Raw genomic sequence first — 17,474 nt, forward strand, 5'->3', positions numbered from 1 at the left:
ACAAAATAAATAAATAAATAAAAAGTAAATAATGCAGAAATAAGGGCGTGTTTGGGGTTATTTCTGCGCGTTGCCATCGCCGTGATTTCTCCCCGCGGCTGCCGCGGCCACAAGATGGCGGCCGCGCGCGAGGGCGCCGCTAGGTGGCGCCGCGCGGCCGCCGCTGCAGCGGGGAGCGGAGGGCGGCGGGGACGCGGCGGCGGCGGCCGGGGAGGGCCCGGGGGCCGCCATGGACAGGTTCGTGTGGACCAGCGGGCTGCTGGAGCTGGAGGAGACGCTGGTGATCCAGCAGCGCGGCGTGCGCGTCTACGACGGCGAGGAGAAGGTGAGGGCGGCGGCGGCGCCGCTCGGGGCCTGGCGGCGGGGCCGGGCCGGGCCGTGCGGGGAGCACCGGGGGTGGCGGGCATAGGGGTGCGGGGTGTGAGGGGCCGGTGCGGGATGTGGGGGCCCCGTGCAGGCAGGAGGGCAACGTGGGACACGGGGGCAGGGCTGCGTTCTGGGAATGGGGCATGGGCAGGGGTGAGAGGGGCCTCCTGTGGGGAATCACACAGGGATGTGACCTGGGATGTGGGGCACCCTGGTTGGGGGTTATCGGGGTTGGGCCTGGCTGTGGGGGTGGGTGTCACGGGGGACGTGGGACAGCTTGGGGCAGCATCGCGCTGGGATCTGGGATGTGCGGGGATCGGTTCTGCTTCCGGGCCCTGGCAGCGTCCGGCTCCGCAGGAGATCCCTGGGAGGAGATTCCGGGTCTGTGGGAGCAGGGAAGGCCGCGGGGTGGTGCCGGAGCCAGCAGGACGGGCTGGCGTCGCCCCAGTGAAGCTCCTGCCCCCGGCTTGGTTCTTGTCCTCTTCCTGATCCCGGGCGCAGCCCTGGCCCTGCTGCGCACAGCAGGCTCTGCCCGTCCCTTGGGTTTCGGGGACATGTCGGGTATTTCACTCCCAGGCCATCCTGGTGGCAATTGAGTAACTGTTAGCCCTAATCCAGAGTGGTGTTGGTTGGCCCTTTCTTATCTTCTGAACCAACCCAGTGATTGCTTCTCTTCCTGCATGGACCAGCCCTCCTCTTTCTGCACCAGAATTGTTCCATATTCTCATAAATAGCATTAATAGCAGTTTTACAAGTAAGGAAGTGATTTGATAACACAGGTTTTCCAAATAGCAATTGGTTTTGAATGAAAAACCTTTCCTTTAAACAATAAAATGGGTAGCGTAATAGCCCTGTTCAACAGGCTAGGAGATTTCAGAAAATATATGTTTTTTTACATAACTCACTCTCCTTTTCCACAAGTAAAGCCAATAGCTGATCTTCAATATAGTATTTCAGAGTGTTTAGCATATGGAGGGGAGGATCCTTCAGGATTTCCTGAGGGAAAGTTTATGCAGTTGGAAAAGGAAGTTTATATACATATATCCAATCCTTTTGTAGTTTTTTCTACAAGTTCATAAACTGCATCCATCTGAAAAAAAAAAGAGTGTTCTCAAAATTCTAGCTTATTGAAACTGTTTGGTTGGTGTGGTGATGTGTAATGTTTCCAAAATCAATATTTATGCAATGTACTGGTTACATTTGTTGTTGATCTTTCCTATTTTTCCCGTTTAGGTGAGGTTTGATAGTGGGGTATTACTGCTCAGCACACACAGACTAATCTGGAGAGATCAGAAGAATCATGTAAGTCTCCTTTTCTCTCTTGTATTCAATTATAAATTTCATAATATCATATTATGATAAACAATAAGCAGCTTACAGTGAAGAAAACGAATATAGGGAGGATGTTTTTGTTTCGTTTTTGTGCAAGCATATTCCATTTCTAGACTCATAGTGGAAAGAAAACTATGTGCAAGGTATGTTCTTTTACCCAATTGTACTTTAATAAAATGATCATGTAGAGATGAGGAGGGATGATGGATATTAATCCATAGAGAATTTTCTTCTCTACAACACACAAATAGGTAGCTTCTTTTTCCAAACTTCATGCGTGCAGTCAGGATGTTATTAAAAGCATAAGAAGCCGTACATGTAGATTGACATGACATGCACCATTTTAAAGCTGTAGTAGAAGGAATTGTGCTTGTTTTGGACACAACCTTTAAGAAAGCATAGCTATGGAAGCCAAAGTTCAGACAGAGCCTGGGCAGATGACAGTTTCCGAATGCGTATTTTTCTCCACTGGAGTGGATGGATTTGCACAAGGATAGCCGAAGTACCTCCCACACAAAAAGTAATTCCCCAGCAAATATCACATCTTTGCTCCTAAAGGGGTACAGTAAAGTAAATGTCTGTCGGAATGCATCAACTGCTGGATCAAGCCCTTGGTGATGAGGTGGATGGAGGAGTTCTTCATCAGTCATATCACCACGCATAGAATAATGTAATTTATTAGTTACTCAGCATTGACAAGATTGGGGCTTTTGGAGTATGATTATTAGCTCCCCAAGGAATGTGAGTGGCAAAATTTTAAGGACCTGCAAACATTGTGCATTGACAGGGATAAGCTGCAGTAGTCTGGAAAATTTAGGGTCTAAATTTTGAGCATAGGTCCTAAGGCTTCTGCACCTTTTATGAATCTCATGTGAGGTGTCTAAAACTGACACAATGACATAAAGATCTTTTGTTTGATCTGAACCTCAGAGCGTGAAGTTTGTGTTGAATGTTGTATTTCAATTCCTCTCTAATAGATTACTTCAGGTATTACCAGAGTACTTTATGCAGAGTACCTCTGGGAGCACATGTAGAAATCAATGTTGGCTTTGAAAAGTTAAAAGCAGAATCTTCAGTAAGATTGTTTTAATTTCTTGTGTGCATTGTTTTTTTTTCTAGGAATGCTGCATTGCTATTCCTCTGTCTCAGATTGTCTTCATTGAAGAGCAGGCAGCTGGGATAGGCAAAAGGTAGAAGTGATACTTCTGACTTTCTCAGCTGGATAATTTAAACATACAAATTAGGTGATGTAACTAAGATTACATATTAATTTATGGTTAAGTTCAGGGTGTAATCCAAATATCCAGGTTGATGGCCACAAAAGCCTGGTATTGTGTCAAGATACAACAATCAAGTGCATAGGAGAGTCATAGCAGAAATTGTGTGTTGGATTTGATTTGATTTATTAAATCATATTATAATCACTAAAAACATGCTCTAGGTGGCCCTTTTCATTTGATTTTCATTGATTAAATAACTTTCCGTGTCCATCTGATTGATTTTTAGCTTGGAAATGGCAGCCAAGGTTAGAAGAAACTGGAGTGTTTCTACTCACCTAGATAAATCAGTATGGTTAAGTGTCCAAAAAAAAAAAAAAAAAAACAGAAAAAGAAAAAGAGCTTAACTGGGGAAATCTGAACAGTTTATATCTGCTTGCAGCATATGGATGGGTGGGTAGAATACGGAAATATGCTGGAGGTGTCCAGCAGAGAACGTATAGTTCGCTGGTGCTGGAGAAGTCAACTAAATAAAAGACCCCTGGAAAAAAATGTCTGTAAAATGAAATAGGAATGATGGACTTGAAGTCATGCTGTGACAGTGGTCTGTTATAGTCCTAAAATAATATTATCTGAAGACTTGTTTTGCTGGTAGGTATCATTTTAGACTGTTATGTCCATGCACATTACCTTTGAATGTTGGTTTTGGACAAGTTCGTGTACACTGTTCACTAGTGACATTTACAAGTGGGATAGGTTAAACATAATATTGAGACCTTTTGTTTTCCTGTGACAAAGATAGTGTATTTTGGCAATAGTTATTGTAAATTAAAAGCCAAATCAACTGCTCTGATTGACAATTCGTTTGTACCTCAGCTAACATTTTCAGAAATGATTGCTTGAAATGCTAAAATATATTAAATTTATTTCTTAAGGAGTTGATAATGTATACATTTTAAATCTGTGAGATGCTGTTGTTTCGGAGGTTACAGTCATATTTTTATATGCTTTAAAATTGAGACAAAATATTAACATTGTTTATGCACAAATGTAAAGCCGTTTTAATGTATTTTAATCTTTGTGTGAGTAAAGTTAATACATATTTTAATTAAACGATTAACTTTGTAAAAATATTGTTTTAGGAATCAGAGAAAGTTTATTCTTCTCCTTCCTTATATATTTTTTTTAGTGCCAAAATAGTAGTTCATCTTCATCCTGCTTCTTCAAACAAAGAGCCTGGTCCATTCCAAAGCAGCAAATATTCCTACATCAAACTTTCTTTCAAAGAACATGGTCAGATTGAGGTGAGTTGTGTACCGTGCATTCTGCTTATTGGTTGTCCAACATACTGACTGTACTCCAGATCTTTGGTTTGTTGCTTCGGAATGCTTTCCTTGCACTTCGAACAACAAGGAGTATGGAACTCACTTTTCTGGATGTTGTTCAGCGGAATATACTTATTATTAGCTTATTAATCAATGCCACTTTTCAGTATTAGCATAAAGCAACTAAGAGTCTGTCATCTACTGTGGTTGTCTTTACACTGTTGAACTGATCAATAGTAATTACATTGATCAATTTTGCCACCCTTTAAAAGCCTATTTTTGAACAATAACTAAACCTGCACATTTTTAACTTTGGTATTCTTGGAAGACTTTGAGTGTCTGGAAGAAAAAAGTTCATTATAGGAGTATTAATGCAAACTTAACTAGTAGCAGATTTGGCTTGTCCTCCAATGTATTTTTGAAGATGGAAATTCTTAATTTCCTGTAAGCGAATGTTATACTGTGAACACATTGGCCTTACCATGTTTTCTCTTTTAGTAAAATTTGTTGTATCTATCACGAAGGCATTAATAATATCCAGAAATGCTCTGCACAACTCCCAGGGTCTCTATTATCACTTTTTAACATTTGCAGTTCTATAGGCGGTTATCAGAAGAAATCACGCATAGGAGATGGGAGAACGTGCCTGCTGCTCAGACCATGCAGGTCAACAAGAGCCCCCAGGTGAGTACAGAGCTTCTGATGGTCTCCCTTATGTCCCATGTCACTTTGATTAGCTTAAATGCTGAATATTCCATCTCTTGTTTCCACTTTGTACCTCTCCAGATACTGCCTCACGTCTTTAACCAGCCTGGTTGGGACATACATGAAGTCATCTTTACTTTGCCCATTTCTGCACTGGCATAAATTAGCTTCTCCTTTGCAGTTTTCACTTTATGTAGGACAAGTGGCCTCCCTTCCTTGGGTGTGTTTGACTTGAATGAAATACAAATGAGCTCAATTCTCTATGTAATTGTGCCTGCATGTGTATATATATGTGTGTGTTTGCTTATGATTTTGTTCATCATTATAGATCCGAGACTGAAGATCTGTTGGTCTTACTGTGATTTTTTTGTCTGTTTTTCTGTGTCTGGAAGTCCAATATATGACAAGTTGGAACATGTATGTGTCTCTCTCCAATGCCTCTTTTAAGCGAACCATTGTTACTGTAAAGAGCCTTGTTATCGTATCTTGGACTGCCTCCTTTTATCTTTCTACATACTTGTAGGTTTTACCTCCTTTAACCTTAACTTATCTACAAACTTGTAGGTTTTACCTCCTTTAATCTGTCTGTATGCTTCTACATAGGTTATACAGGTTATATTCTGTACTATAGGTTATACATTCTGGATAAGTATATGGTTATTGTTTCCGTGTATCTTTGTTGCATGTGCAGTACTGCTAAGATGCTTTAAAGCTGTCTCAGTGGCAAATCATGTATGTTCTGCTTCATAAATACACCCTTGCATTTGATGGACTGAGGGGAAGACAGATACCCTGCATGAAGAACCACCTCATGAAGATGTGTTACTTCCTGTTCTCATTCTTAAGTTACAGCAAGTCACTGCCACCACTGCCAGGCTTTTAGGAAAAGAATTAAGGGTGGCACCAATGCCACTTAGGTACCAGCCTTTTCAAAACATGTTCAGCTGCAGACAAAAATTCTCCATCACAGACATAGATACCTCCATGATTATCAGCAAGGTGATTTAGGCTGCACGTAGCACTGCGTTGCTGCAACTTTGCTTCTTCAGGCTAAATTTCATAGAATCATAGAATGCTTAGGGTTGGAAGGGATCTCTAGAGATCATCTAGTCCAACCCCCCTGCACACTCAGGGTCACCTAGAGCACGTGGCACAGGACTGCGTCCAAGCGGGTTTTGAAGATCTCCAGAGAAGGAGACTCCACAACCTCTCTGAGCAGCCTGTTCCAGCGCTCTGTCACCCTCACTGTTAAAAAATTTTTCCTTAAGTTCCTGTGGAACTTTTGGTGCTTCAGTTTCCAGCCATTTCCTCTAGTTCTGTTGGTGGCCACCAGTGAAAAGAGGCCAGCACCATCCTCTGCACTCCCTCCCTTGAGGTACTTATAGACACTGATCAGGTCCCCTCTCAGCCTTCTCTCCTCCAGGCTGAACAGGCCCAGCTCTTTAAGTCTTTCCTCATAAAGCAGATGTTCCAGGTCCCTGATCATCCTTGTAGCCCTGCGCTGGACTCTCTCCAGCAGCTCCACATCCCTCTTGTACTGTGGGGCCCAGAAGTGGACACAATACTCCAGATGTGGCCTCACCAGGGCTGAGTAGAGGGGCAGGATCACCTCCCTTGACCTGCTGGAGACACTCTTCTTAATGCAGCCCAGGATCCCGTTGGCCTTCTTGGCCACGAGGGCACACTGCTGCCTCATGGTCAACTTGTCATCCACCATGACACCCAGGTCTTTCTCCGCAGAGCTGCTCTCCAGAAGGTCAGTCCCCAGCCTGTACTGGTGTCTGGGGTTATTCCTCCCCAGGTGCAGGACCTTGCACTTGGCCTTGTTGAATTGCATGAGGTTTTTCACCACCAGTCTGTCCAGGTCCCTCTGGATGGCAGCGCAGCCCTCTGGGGTATCGGCTACTCCTCCCAGTTTGGTATCATCAGCAAACTTGCTGAGGGAGCACTCTGTGCCTTCATCCAGCTCATTGATGAATAAATCGAACAGGACTGGACCAAGGACTGACCCCTGGGGGACCCCGCTAGCTCCAGGCCTCCAACTAGACTCTGCACTGCTGATCACCACCCTCTGAGCTCTGCCATCCAGCCAATTTGTTCGAGTATTTGTGTTCAGATACATTCAGGCATTGCCACTGCTCTGTAATGTAGATGTTCACATCCACTTGCAAGATGTTAGCTGAGATGAGCTAGAATGCTTAGGCTACAGCAGGCATAATTATATTAATAGCTTCAATATGTTAATTATGTTATCTGCATATGTTACACCAAATTCATACTTGCTTTGCATTTACTTTTTACTGTTTGACACTGATTTTTAAAAGACTTTAAAAAGTATAACTTATTTTGTGTATAAGGGGGATCTTTTGTGTATTGTGTATTTTGTGGGGGGTCTTTTTCTGTTTTCTAATACAAGCTTTTTCATAGTGAGGTGCATGAGAAAACATTTCCTATGTTCATTCCTTACATTATTTTCTTTTGCAGGCAGGAAGAATAAGGGCTGTAGGAATTGTAGGGATTGAAAGGAAGTTAGAAGAAAAAAGAAAAGAGACTGACAAAAACATTTCCGAGGTAAATACTGCTGAAGTTTCAAGGTCAACCACCTGCCTGAGCTATTTACATTCATTCCTGCTTTCTCTTAGGGGCAACTGAGATTATTCATTGGTGATGTTGAGATTATGAATTATGGATGCTTATGTATGTATGGTTTGCAGTTATTTACTTTGTTTAACTTTTAGCTTTTTCAGTACATGTAAAGTTTCTTCTTTTCTACTTTCTCTGTATCTGTTAGATATATCTGGGTGATATCTGTAATATCCTCAAAAATTGTCTGTTTCTGTCTTAGTAAGAGATTAATGTCAGGCAATCTAGTCACAAATTAACTACAGTGGATCAATTCTTAGGGCAGGACTTTATAGGATTCAGTGCACCACAATAAAAAACGCATTTGCCCTTCTGATTTACAAGAAATTTATGGGAGTTTGTAGGCGGTATGCTATTTCAGTTATTGCTAAGTTAAACTTTTTTTTTTTAATTTCTGCTTATAAAGAATATAATGAATGAAGTTCTGTGTGTGTAGTTTAAGAGGTATTGTAGTTACATGTGTATTGTAGTCACATATAGTTCAAAAGATATTGTCTGCTTGTTTTTTTCCATAGTAATTCCATTGGAGAGTGAAAAAAATTCATTTCTGCATGTTGTATGAACAGAGGAAAACCAAGACTAGTGCAATCCTGCCTTCCCCCAGCTTTGAATGTTATAAATGACTTAATTAAAAAAAAATAGTGCCCTGGCTTCCAGGCAAAGGCTTCCTGCATGTGCTGTTCAGTGCTGATAAGAGTGCAGCTCTTTAGCCCTTTGTTTATGGGAGGAAGTTCCTGGTAGGTGTGTGCAGGTCCCCTTTGTTTCCCGCGGGCCCTGGGTGAGTCCGGCGGCAGCGGCCGAGTCGCACGCAGCCCCCTGTCTCTTCAGCTACATCAGGGGTTCTTGTCATGAATGGTGTTTTCCTGCGTGGTATTGAGGTTAGAAATAAGGTGGGTAAAGCCTTGACAGAAAACTTTTTATTTGTTGATACAGTATGAAAGTACAGTAGAAGCACATTGTTGTACAGTGGAGATTGGGGAATCTATTGTAAATTAGGAAATATGGCAGATTAGGAAGTAAAGAGAAGTGTTTTAAAAGAAAAGCTTTTGCTCTGATACTGGCAGGTCATTTTTATAAAGTGGTATATTCTCTCTTACCCATTTGGATCCAGCTTTGTCCCACCTAGTTTTGCATCCGCGCCCAAGTACCAAGCTCTAGAAGTCAAGTCAACAGAAACTTCTCCAGCCCATGCAGAGACACTGGCACCATTAGGAGGGAATTCAGATGACAAGTAAACTGTACCCACATCTTTTTTTGTTCTTTGCACGTGGTGCATTGGACCAATAAGCTTGCCAAGTCAAATGCTTGCTGCTGGAAATAAGCTAACATGTATTTGTGGATTGGTTGGGATCAGCTAGAAAGCTGTTAAACTGTGTAAGAAGCAATACTGTTATTGCTATAAGATTAGCCAGGATGGCCAGAGGTGTCTGTGGCCAGAAGACTTATTCTAATGACCTGCCTTTATTTGTGGATGTGAAGAGGAGCAGGAGCTGCTCTCCAACTTTACCTGGAAAGGCTCTGGAATTGTTCTCATGCCAATCATAAAACAACAAAAAAAAGTCATCCAGAAAGATTGACCACCCACTTTAGCATCTTGTGGTGGGTTTGAGAATCTGGGCAGAGACTTCAATTTTGGTCGTGGAGGCTAGGAGAAATGAGAGCTGCTTTTTAATGGCTTTAATATGTTTGTTAACTCACTTTCAGTAGAATAGAAATGTAGTATTTTGTACAAATCAGATTTTTTTCCTTGCTTTAGCAGATCTGATAATTTAGCTCGTGGACCTTATTTCATTCTAAATTTTAACCTTTTTTTTTTCCCTTGTGGTGGTAGCATCAATCGTTCCTACATGTGGGAGATTGAGATGAAAAGATGTTGCCACACATTTCCAGACTTTTTGTCTTTTCAGTTGATCATATATCTAAAAGCAGATGCCCTTGTCCTTGCTCATTTTAAGTTAACCACAGTCTTACTAACTTAGCAAGGAATAAAGTAAAACTGCCGTGTCAGGAGGCACCCTTCCCTGGCTTGCTGCTGGCAGGAAACAACAGATCTCCTTCAGAGGGGGCGGACTCTTTGAAGGAGACCTAATGCCATCACCCAGAAACCCTCCCCCATGTCCTAGGAGAGCATTAAAAAGTTGGTGAAAATAATGTCTTCTGGGTCTTAATATCTCGTAAGTTCTTTCCTATTATATGAACTTTGTAAATCATATTGAACTAGTGTTTGCATACTAGAAAAATGTGCAACTGTCTGATCCTCCTTCATGCTTTGTGCTTTCTGACTTGTCTAGTTTTTGTGTATAAAACTGATTATTCATGTATGAGCCGTTTATATTAAATTTTAAATTGTAATATACTAAGCTAAAGAGAAGGCAGCTGTTACAGGTACCCGTACGTGGACAGAGGCAGTTGGCTGTATCTGTGATCCTGAATGATGTAATTACACTTAATTGTAATGTCTGCTTTTTGTTGCAGGCTTTCGAGGACCTTAGTAAACTAATGGACAAGGTATGGCACCCCTCTTGGTGGACGTGGGCTGCTTTTTCCTCACTTTGGAGCACCCTGTCTCTGTTGCGCTGAAAATAGACTTATACATTTGTCTTTCTTCATAGGCTAAGGAAATGGTGGAGTTATCCAAGTCAATAGCTAATAAAATTAAAGAAAAACAAGGTGACATCACTGAGGATGAGGTAAATTAACTTTGTTTTTAGACTCAACAGAAACATTTATCTGCAGAGCAAAACAAAAAGCTCTCTAACATATTTCATGTTAGTAAAGAACACTTTGGAATGATCGTTTCTTTTTTTCTGTTTTAGTTAAAGTGGCTAACATGTCGCCTTTTCTTTTGACCTCTTCTTAAAAGCAAAGGTGCTTTGTTTGTTTGTTTGTTTGTTTTTAGACTGTTAGGTTCAAATCCTATCTGCTGAGTATGGGAATAGCTAATCCAGTTACCAGGGAAACACATGGATCTGGGACACATTACCATATGCAACTGGCAAAGCAACTTGCTGGAATTCTGCAGACTCCATTAGAGGTAAAGCACCTAATGATGCATTTTCTGTGTGCTGCTCAATTTTGACATAAATGTGTTTTGGCTGTAGTACTGTGTCTTCCCTTAAATCTGAAATTTAGCAATGCAGCCTCATATTCAAATTCTGTGATTTTTTTGCCACTTACGAAAAAATATTGTCTTTTTGAATTAGAACTTTTAAATATACACACAGGAATTGGTCTTTAGACTATAATGGTATCTCAAGTTCCAGCTTGTTAAGCATAGGTGATACTTTTGTAAATAACATTAGCGGTCTTTTTTTAAAAGACCCTTGATTCATTTCTTGCCACAGATTACTTTTTCTTCAAAAAAAGAAAAATAACAGTGATTTTGAAAATATGAACAGTCAGTTTTTAAACTGCTTTCAAATCACATATTTTACTAGTCTTACAGATTTACTACGCATTATTCTTTCTATTGTGGAATTTCTTGCATTTTGATTTTTCTGAAGCTGTAACAGAATTCAAGATTCTCACCAGAAAGTTTGATTTTGTATTGCAACTTGGCTGTGACTATGTGCCTTCTAAAAAGCATACCTACTTAGAGTATGTTTTGTGAAAGCTATATGCCACCTCCAATGATCAGAATGGAATACTGAGCCTATCTGGAAAGTTACAACTCCAAAGTGATTGATAGATTTAATACATGGAAATTTGTTGTTCCTGTAATTTATTCTCTACTTTAACATCAAAACAATTCAAAGTCTTTGGATATAGAATCAAAGTTTTGCATTTTAAAATGATTAGGGAAAGATACCATCTAGGAGCTTTTCTCTGATGCTGGAAAGACTTGGTATTCTCTGGGTGGGTTTTTGCATTAAAGCTTGTAATTTAACTCCTCTATTTTACCTGTTTCATCAGGTGATTGCAAGTGAGATACTGTGATGACAAGTTGAATACTGTTTCTCTGACCAGTCTTGTGCTTACACAGGAGCGAGGAGGGATCATGTCACTTACTGAGGTGTACTGCCTGGTAAATCGGGCACGAGGACTAGAGGTGAGACACTGATAGTCTCCAGTATTTTCCAAAATGTACTGCATTGATAAGCTAATTAAAACTTGAGAAGCATGAGAGGGTTCTCTACCATTTCCTCCCTTAGTCCTGTCCAAGAGCACAAGGAAATCATTCCTTTATTAAAATTAGGAATTTTCACCTTTTCCCCTTCTTCTTCCGCATAATGTTTACATGCCTCCGTAGCTGGTCATAATTATATGCTGCTTTGTCATTGTAAAAGAGATGTGAAAACATTACGTATAATAGGAGAAAAAAATACATGCTTATCTAGAAAGAAGATTGAAAGTACAGAAAATAGTAGAGAATGGTGAAAAGTTGTTGCCAAAATACAGCAATTCTCTCCGTAGACATGACACGAAGCAATATTATAGAAAACATACCAAGAGAACCAAGGACCAAGGAATGTTAACAGCCAAGAGAGCAGATTGGAGGATATAACGAAAGAAATGAAGAGACTTTTTTAACCTGGTGCATCCTATGGCTGCAGTTACAACAACTGCTTGTTTTTGTATAATAATGTGTGCTTCAGATGTGAATAACTGTGATTATTTTCATAGTTGCTGTCACCGGAAGATTTAGTAAATGCTTGCAAGATGTTGGAGTCGCTGAAACTTCCTCTGAGGTGAGAGACTTGCTGATAGTTTTCTAAATCACCCACAGGCCAGGCTACAGTGCTTAGATGACTCGACATGTTACATGCAGTAGATTTTAGAAATAAAGTCATCCAAAACTGTTCTTTGCAAGAACATCCACTCCACACTAAAATATGAATGTATAACTATGTTTCACTTTGTCTACTAGGAAGACAGTATTCTTTTTGCTTCCTATACAGTTTTCTCTAAGTTTGATAGTTAAAACTCATGTGGGAATTCTTTCGATTAAGAGCTTTCAGGTAGAACTGTTCCTGTTGGTTTTCAGCATCTTGTACCCTTTACTTAAGTTCTTCAGAATATCTTGGCCAACTAAGGAAGTACTCATTCCATTTCAGATACTAAAGAGCTTTACCAAAGGGAGGGAGTCTCATCTTGCTACACTTCTCATATGTGAATTGTAGTAGTCTACATCTAATGTAGAAGCCTAAGGCTTCATCTGACCAAATGTACTCCTCTGTTTTAAACTAAGACGAACCAAATCATTGACATCAACTAGGCCTGCATAAAATTTTAAAGGAGTTTCAGGTGACCAGCTCTGATGCAAACACAGTCTGGAGACCCAAGCTTATTCAGATACGTTTAAAAAGATTTTAGCTTATAACTTTTTTTTGCTTTACAAATTTCATCTACATCCTGTCATGACTGTCATGGCTACAATAATCCTTGCTGTTCTATCAATTCCAGTGGAAGTTTAAAGCTAAAACAGAAATATTAAGATGAATAACTTAGTGACTTAGTGATCTTTCCAAAGAATATAAAGCAGCTGAAAAGAAGAAAGGTGCAGAAGACTAAACCGCCTGAAACTTTTGTTTTTCTGTCCGCGGATGTGCCATCCCACAGAACTAGTTTCACAGAGCTTCCTTTAAAAGTCAGCCATCCATACTTAGAAATTGTGCATATTCTCAAGCAGAAAGTGCTAACTTCATGAAACACTAAGCAAATGGCCATTTAAAATGTGGCAAATGGAAACTGCTGTTTTCTTTCACCCAGCTATTGCTGGAACTTGTTTTTCAAACAGGGATAAATGTCTACCTAAGTCCAGGCCTCTGCCCTGGTCTTTTCAATCTCTTTAGATTTTGAAGATACTTTTAATTTCATCTTTTTTTTTTCTCTTTAACAGTACATTTATAGGTGTGTGCATATTAGAAATGTGCTCTTAAGTGATGTGCACGGACGTTTTAGTTACTTTGAATGCCTGTCTTGATTTTAGGCTTCGGATATTTGACAGTGGTGTGATGGTGATTGAGCTCCAGTCTCACAATGAAGAGGAGATGGTAGCTTCTGCTTTAGAGACAGTATGTGAACATTCATTTCCTTCAATGTTCTGACCGTGCTGGAGAAATTTAAATACATTAGGTATAAAAACGTGTGGCACAGGATTTCCCTTTGAGGTTTTGAAATACAAAATTTTTCACAATGTCTTCAAAGAGTAATATACTGTACTTAAATAGCACTTGGCAAAGTGCTGCTCAGGCAGTCGTCTTAGTCACAGCTATCTCCTTAAGGAGTAAATGAGTTTTTCATCTCTTTTCAAGCTTCCTTTGGCCTTCCTTCAGAACTTTGTACTGTTGGGTAAAATTGATGGCATGGTATTAGGCACTTAATTTAACAAAAATGGACTTCAAACTCTGTGTACACAGTATGGTAGAAGGTAGTGAAAGTAGCTCTTAAATGCTGACGTAGGCACTTTGGTTTGGGTTCATTTCATATAATAATAGGACTATGTGAAGCACTGTACTGAGTTTGTTCCTCTCAAGAGCTCCCTGTTGGGGAGTAATACTATAGAAATAAGGTAGATTCATCCCCCCCAAAAGTAGTACAAATTGCTCAGTGGGATAAAACTTGCTGGTCTTACCTACCTATTGACTCCTCAAAGTCTCTCCCATTATTTGACACATTTTCCTATGTGCTTTTCAGCAGGATGTTAGTTTTGTTTTTCAGTAAGTTGCCTAACGGCTGATTCAGTCCATCTAGAGTTTGTCCTTTTTTTTCTATTTTCCTAATATTCTGCTTGGACTTCATAGTAAAATACAAGGGAGCGGCTTTGCATGAGGAGGACTAGCACATGAGGAAGAACAGATCAGAACTGTGGCCAAAATCAGCCATATATTCAGTGTTTAATGTACAGTAACTTGAACCTCCGAGGAAAAAGTGAAGGGAAGTCAGAGGGCTTCAGGCAGGGGAGTGATGTGGCTTTGACTGGCTGGTGAGGACAGGAAATGCCATGGATGTCAAAGGAACCTGCAGTCACTCCTGATGAGAGGCATGGTTTGGGAAGGAAAAACATAACTAATTACCCATCTTCCATGTTAGATTGTGCTACTGACTGCAGTACTCACATTCAGTTATTTAGCTTTATAAAATCTTAAGTTAGGACTAATTTAATCTAAGATTTTGTAAAACAGAAACGAGATTGCAGAGATTGCTGGGAATGACACAAGTAAACCCCTCCCAAGGCAGTTATGTGGGAAGCAGGAAACGGCAGCAACATCTGGATTTGAAAGTCTGCTTGAATCTGAAGTAATGGAGAAAGAGCAGAATTATGAAATGTGGGATAATAAAACCTATGTTTACGTGGGAATTTCAATGCCTATATATAATAGACCACTAAATCCTAAGCATCCAGATATCCAGCCAGTGTGAGGAGGCTTCATTTTTGCATGTGTTTGAGACAACAGGACCAAAGTTTTGAGTCTGAGGACTGAACCTGTCTGAATGTGGTGGTGTCTTTTACTGATCCCACTAGTATGCAGTATTTTAGGGTGGAGTACTAAGGTTTCTGAAACGATTACAGGCAGTGGGATGTTTTAAACTAACTCAAATTCTCCACCTCCCTCTGAGATCACTGAAATTTTCTAAATTGATGACCCCTCCTGCCCTGCTGCCTTTTGTTTCCTCTTTCAAGCTTCACTGTTTACAGAATCATTTAATGCAGTGGGGCTGTGTAAATACTGATTGCAACAGTACCCTGATGACTGTGAACTCTTTTAATTTTTCCATTCATTTCTCCTGAGGTATCTTCTAAAAAAATGGAAGAAAGAATGTTATATTTTTACAGATTTAACTCTTCTCTTTGTCTCATTTGTATACTTGGAAAGTTTCTCAGGACACTTAAAAGGTATTTTTGAGAGAAGTTGCTTATAATTACTTGCGATTTTTCAAAAACGCAAACAAACTAGTTTTCTTCACAAGAGTTTTGCTACCAAAAACAGGGGTAGCTGTGAACTGATTCAGTATCTGCGAAAACAACCTAATTGTTATTTGCATGCCACAGTTTGTTTATTTGTGTGTTTGTTTTTTGATAGGTATCTGAAAAGGGTTCTCTCACAGCTGATGAGTTTGCTAAGCTTGTGGGGATGTCCGTTCTCTTAGCCAAAGAAAGGTAAGTAATAATTGTCCTGTTTAATAGTATCTTCAATTACCATGTTCTTCCCAAGTAGTAAGAAAAATCTTTTTCTTTCTGCAGGCTGTTGCTAGCTGAGAAGATGGGCCATCTTTGCAGAGATGATTCGGTGGAAGGCTTGAGATTCTACCCAAATTTATTTATGACACAGAGCTAATGTAGTTTGTGGACATTTTTTATGCAACAGTTGAGCACGAGAGCAGAGGGGAGAACCTTTTCAACAACTGATTTTACTAATTTTACTTTGTTAGTCAACTGCAACAGTGATGAACATTGTAATGTTTTGCAGTTCTCAGGTATTTCGGATGCCGAATGGTCTTATGTGGAAGAGCAAAGAAATAGGAATCACTAAACCAGAAATATGTTACTATCTCAGACTGGCTGGCTCACCTGTGTTAAGTTTTGTATGATATGCTCTGTAATTTCTCGCTTCAAGAGAAATGAGGTGAATACTGCACACAAGTGAAAGTGGAAAGAATATCCCTGTAGTCTGCCCTAAAAATCAGCACCCAGAACATAGGTTACTGCTTGCTCCTGTTACGGTTTATTTACGTCTAGAGCAACAAAACAGACAGATGCATCCGCAGTGATAAGAAATGTGACTTTGGTGTAGGAAACAAATCCTGAGGTGTAGGAAACAAATCAGTGTAGAGTAACTCCTCCCTGTGAACAGTTTTCTAAGAGAGGATCTTGAATTTTTGGAAGAGGGTTCCTTATACTTCGAGTTAGAAAGAACCTGAGGCAGGAGATACTAACCCTGCTCTATGAATCTAGAAAACACGATGTTTACTTTGTCACGTCTTACGCCTGTAGCTCAACGAGAGGCAGCCGGTGCAGATTTCCTCCCTGCCCTCTCTTTGTCATCTCTCTTCCTGTTTCATTGAGTTGCACGTAGGGTGCATGTTCTGCCCCCTCTTCGTGTCTTGCCCTCGGTCATTCTACCTGCCATACTCAGTGCTTTAATATGTTTTAATATGATTTTTAATCTTGTACTTCTAATGAAAGATCTTTTGGTAGTCCCATCAACCCTGTGTCTGTTTTGGAGAGCAATTTTCAAGAGAGCCAAATTAATTTGCATCTCATGTGCCAGAAGAGATGAAGAACACCACCCCCCTACATTTAGTAGTCATGAGGTATCATATTGTTTGGTTTTCCTTACCCTGGGCTCAGACCGAATGCAATTTGATAGGCTCAGCTTTCATAACTCCAGTGGAGTTGCTGTATTACTTGAAGATCTGATGTCACGGTAATAGTGCTAGGTGGGTGTTCATGATCCATGACACTCACATTTACAGGATTTCAAAATGATCAGTTTTAATAAATAACAATATTCTTTCAAAGTATGGGTAAGGGCAGCATGTATATAACATATGGATGTAGCAACAGTCAAAATGATGTTGCAAGAAGGAAAAAAATGTTTTTAACTGCCTGAAAACATCTTCAGGACTATTTCTGTGTTACTGTAGCTGAGACAAGGCTTAAGAACTTGCTAAGTTCTTAACTGTGAACTAGGTGGTGAGCTAGGTGCAGAAATTCTGCTTTTGTTTTGTAGGACACCCATCTTGTCCCCTTTTGCTTGTCACTAGCAGGATTTTGTGCAGTGCTTTCTTCAGGACAGTTTCCTCCTGCTTCATGACGGTGGAATTGTGCTAAAACTGGCGAATTTGGTGCAGCTGAAAGAACTCCCGTAGCCCATACTCCATTCATCACGGTCTCTCCAGGAAACTTACGGACGGTTTCTTCATCCTTCCCACAACCCACCAG

The 17,474-nt window shown here is 40.4% G+C and overlaps 1 protein-coding gene across 1 annotated transcript; it reads left to right on the forward strand.

Moving 5' to 3' along the window:
• The first annotated feature begins 168 nt into the window (after positions 1 to 168).
• VPS36 (vacuolar protein sorting 36 homolog) lies at positions 169 to 15,977 on the forward strand. Its single transcript, XM_088522275.1, has 14 exons — positions 169 to 325; positions 1,600 to 1,668; positions 2,818 to 2,888; positions 4,105 to 4,219; positions 4,835 to 4,924; positions 7,430 to 7,516; positions 10,064 to 10,096; positions 10,201 to 10,278; positions 10,488 to 10,622; positions 11,571 to 11,636; positions 12,212 to 12,276; positions 13,518 to 13,602; positions 15,613 to 15,689; positions 15,774 to 15,977. The coding sequence occupies exons 1-14, from the start codon at positions 230 to 232 to the stop codon at positions 15,865 to 15,867; spliced, it is 1,161 nt and encodes a 386-aa protein (XP_088378401.1). The 5' UTR covers positions 169 to 229; the 3' UTR covers positions 15,868 to 15,977.
• The last annotated feature ends 1,497 nt before the right edge of the window (positions 15,978 to 17,474 follow it).

Source organism: Tinamus guttatus, unplaced genomic scaffold, assembly GCF_059628265.1.
Source record: "Tinamus guttatus ecotype Peru unplaced genomic scaffold, ASM5962826v1 Tinamus_guttatus_pri_ptg000150l, whole genome shotgun sequence".
NCBI classification, from domain to species: Eukaryota; Metazoa; Chordata; class Aves; order Tinamiformes; family Tinamidae; genus Tinamus; species Tinamus guttatus.

Excerpts from the sequence above, each read along its gene's own strand:
- VPS36 (XM_088522275.1), top strand. The coding sequence starts at position 230 with ATGGACAGGTTCGTGTGGACCAGCGGGCTGCTGGAGCTGGAGGAGACG. Across the intron at positions 10,623-11,570 it reads TTCTGCAGACTCCATTAGAG|GAGCGAGGAGGGATCATGTC; the intron begins GTAAAGCACCTA and ends GTGCTTACACAG. Across the intron at positions 12,277-13,517 it reads TCGCTGAAACTTCCTCTGAG|GCTTCGGATATTTGACAGTG; the intron begins GTGAGAGACTTG and ends TCTTGATTTTAG.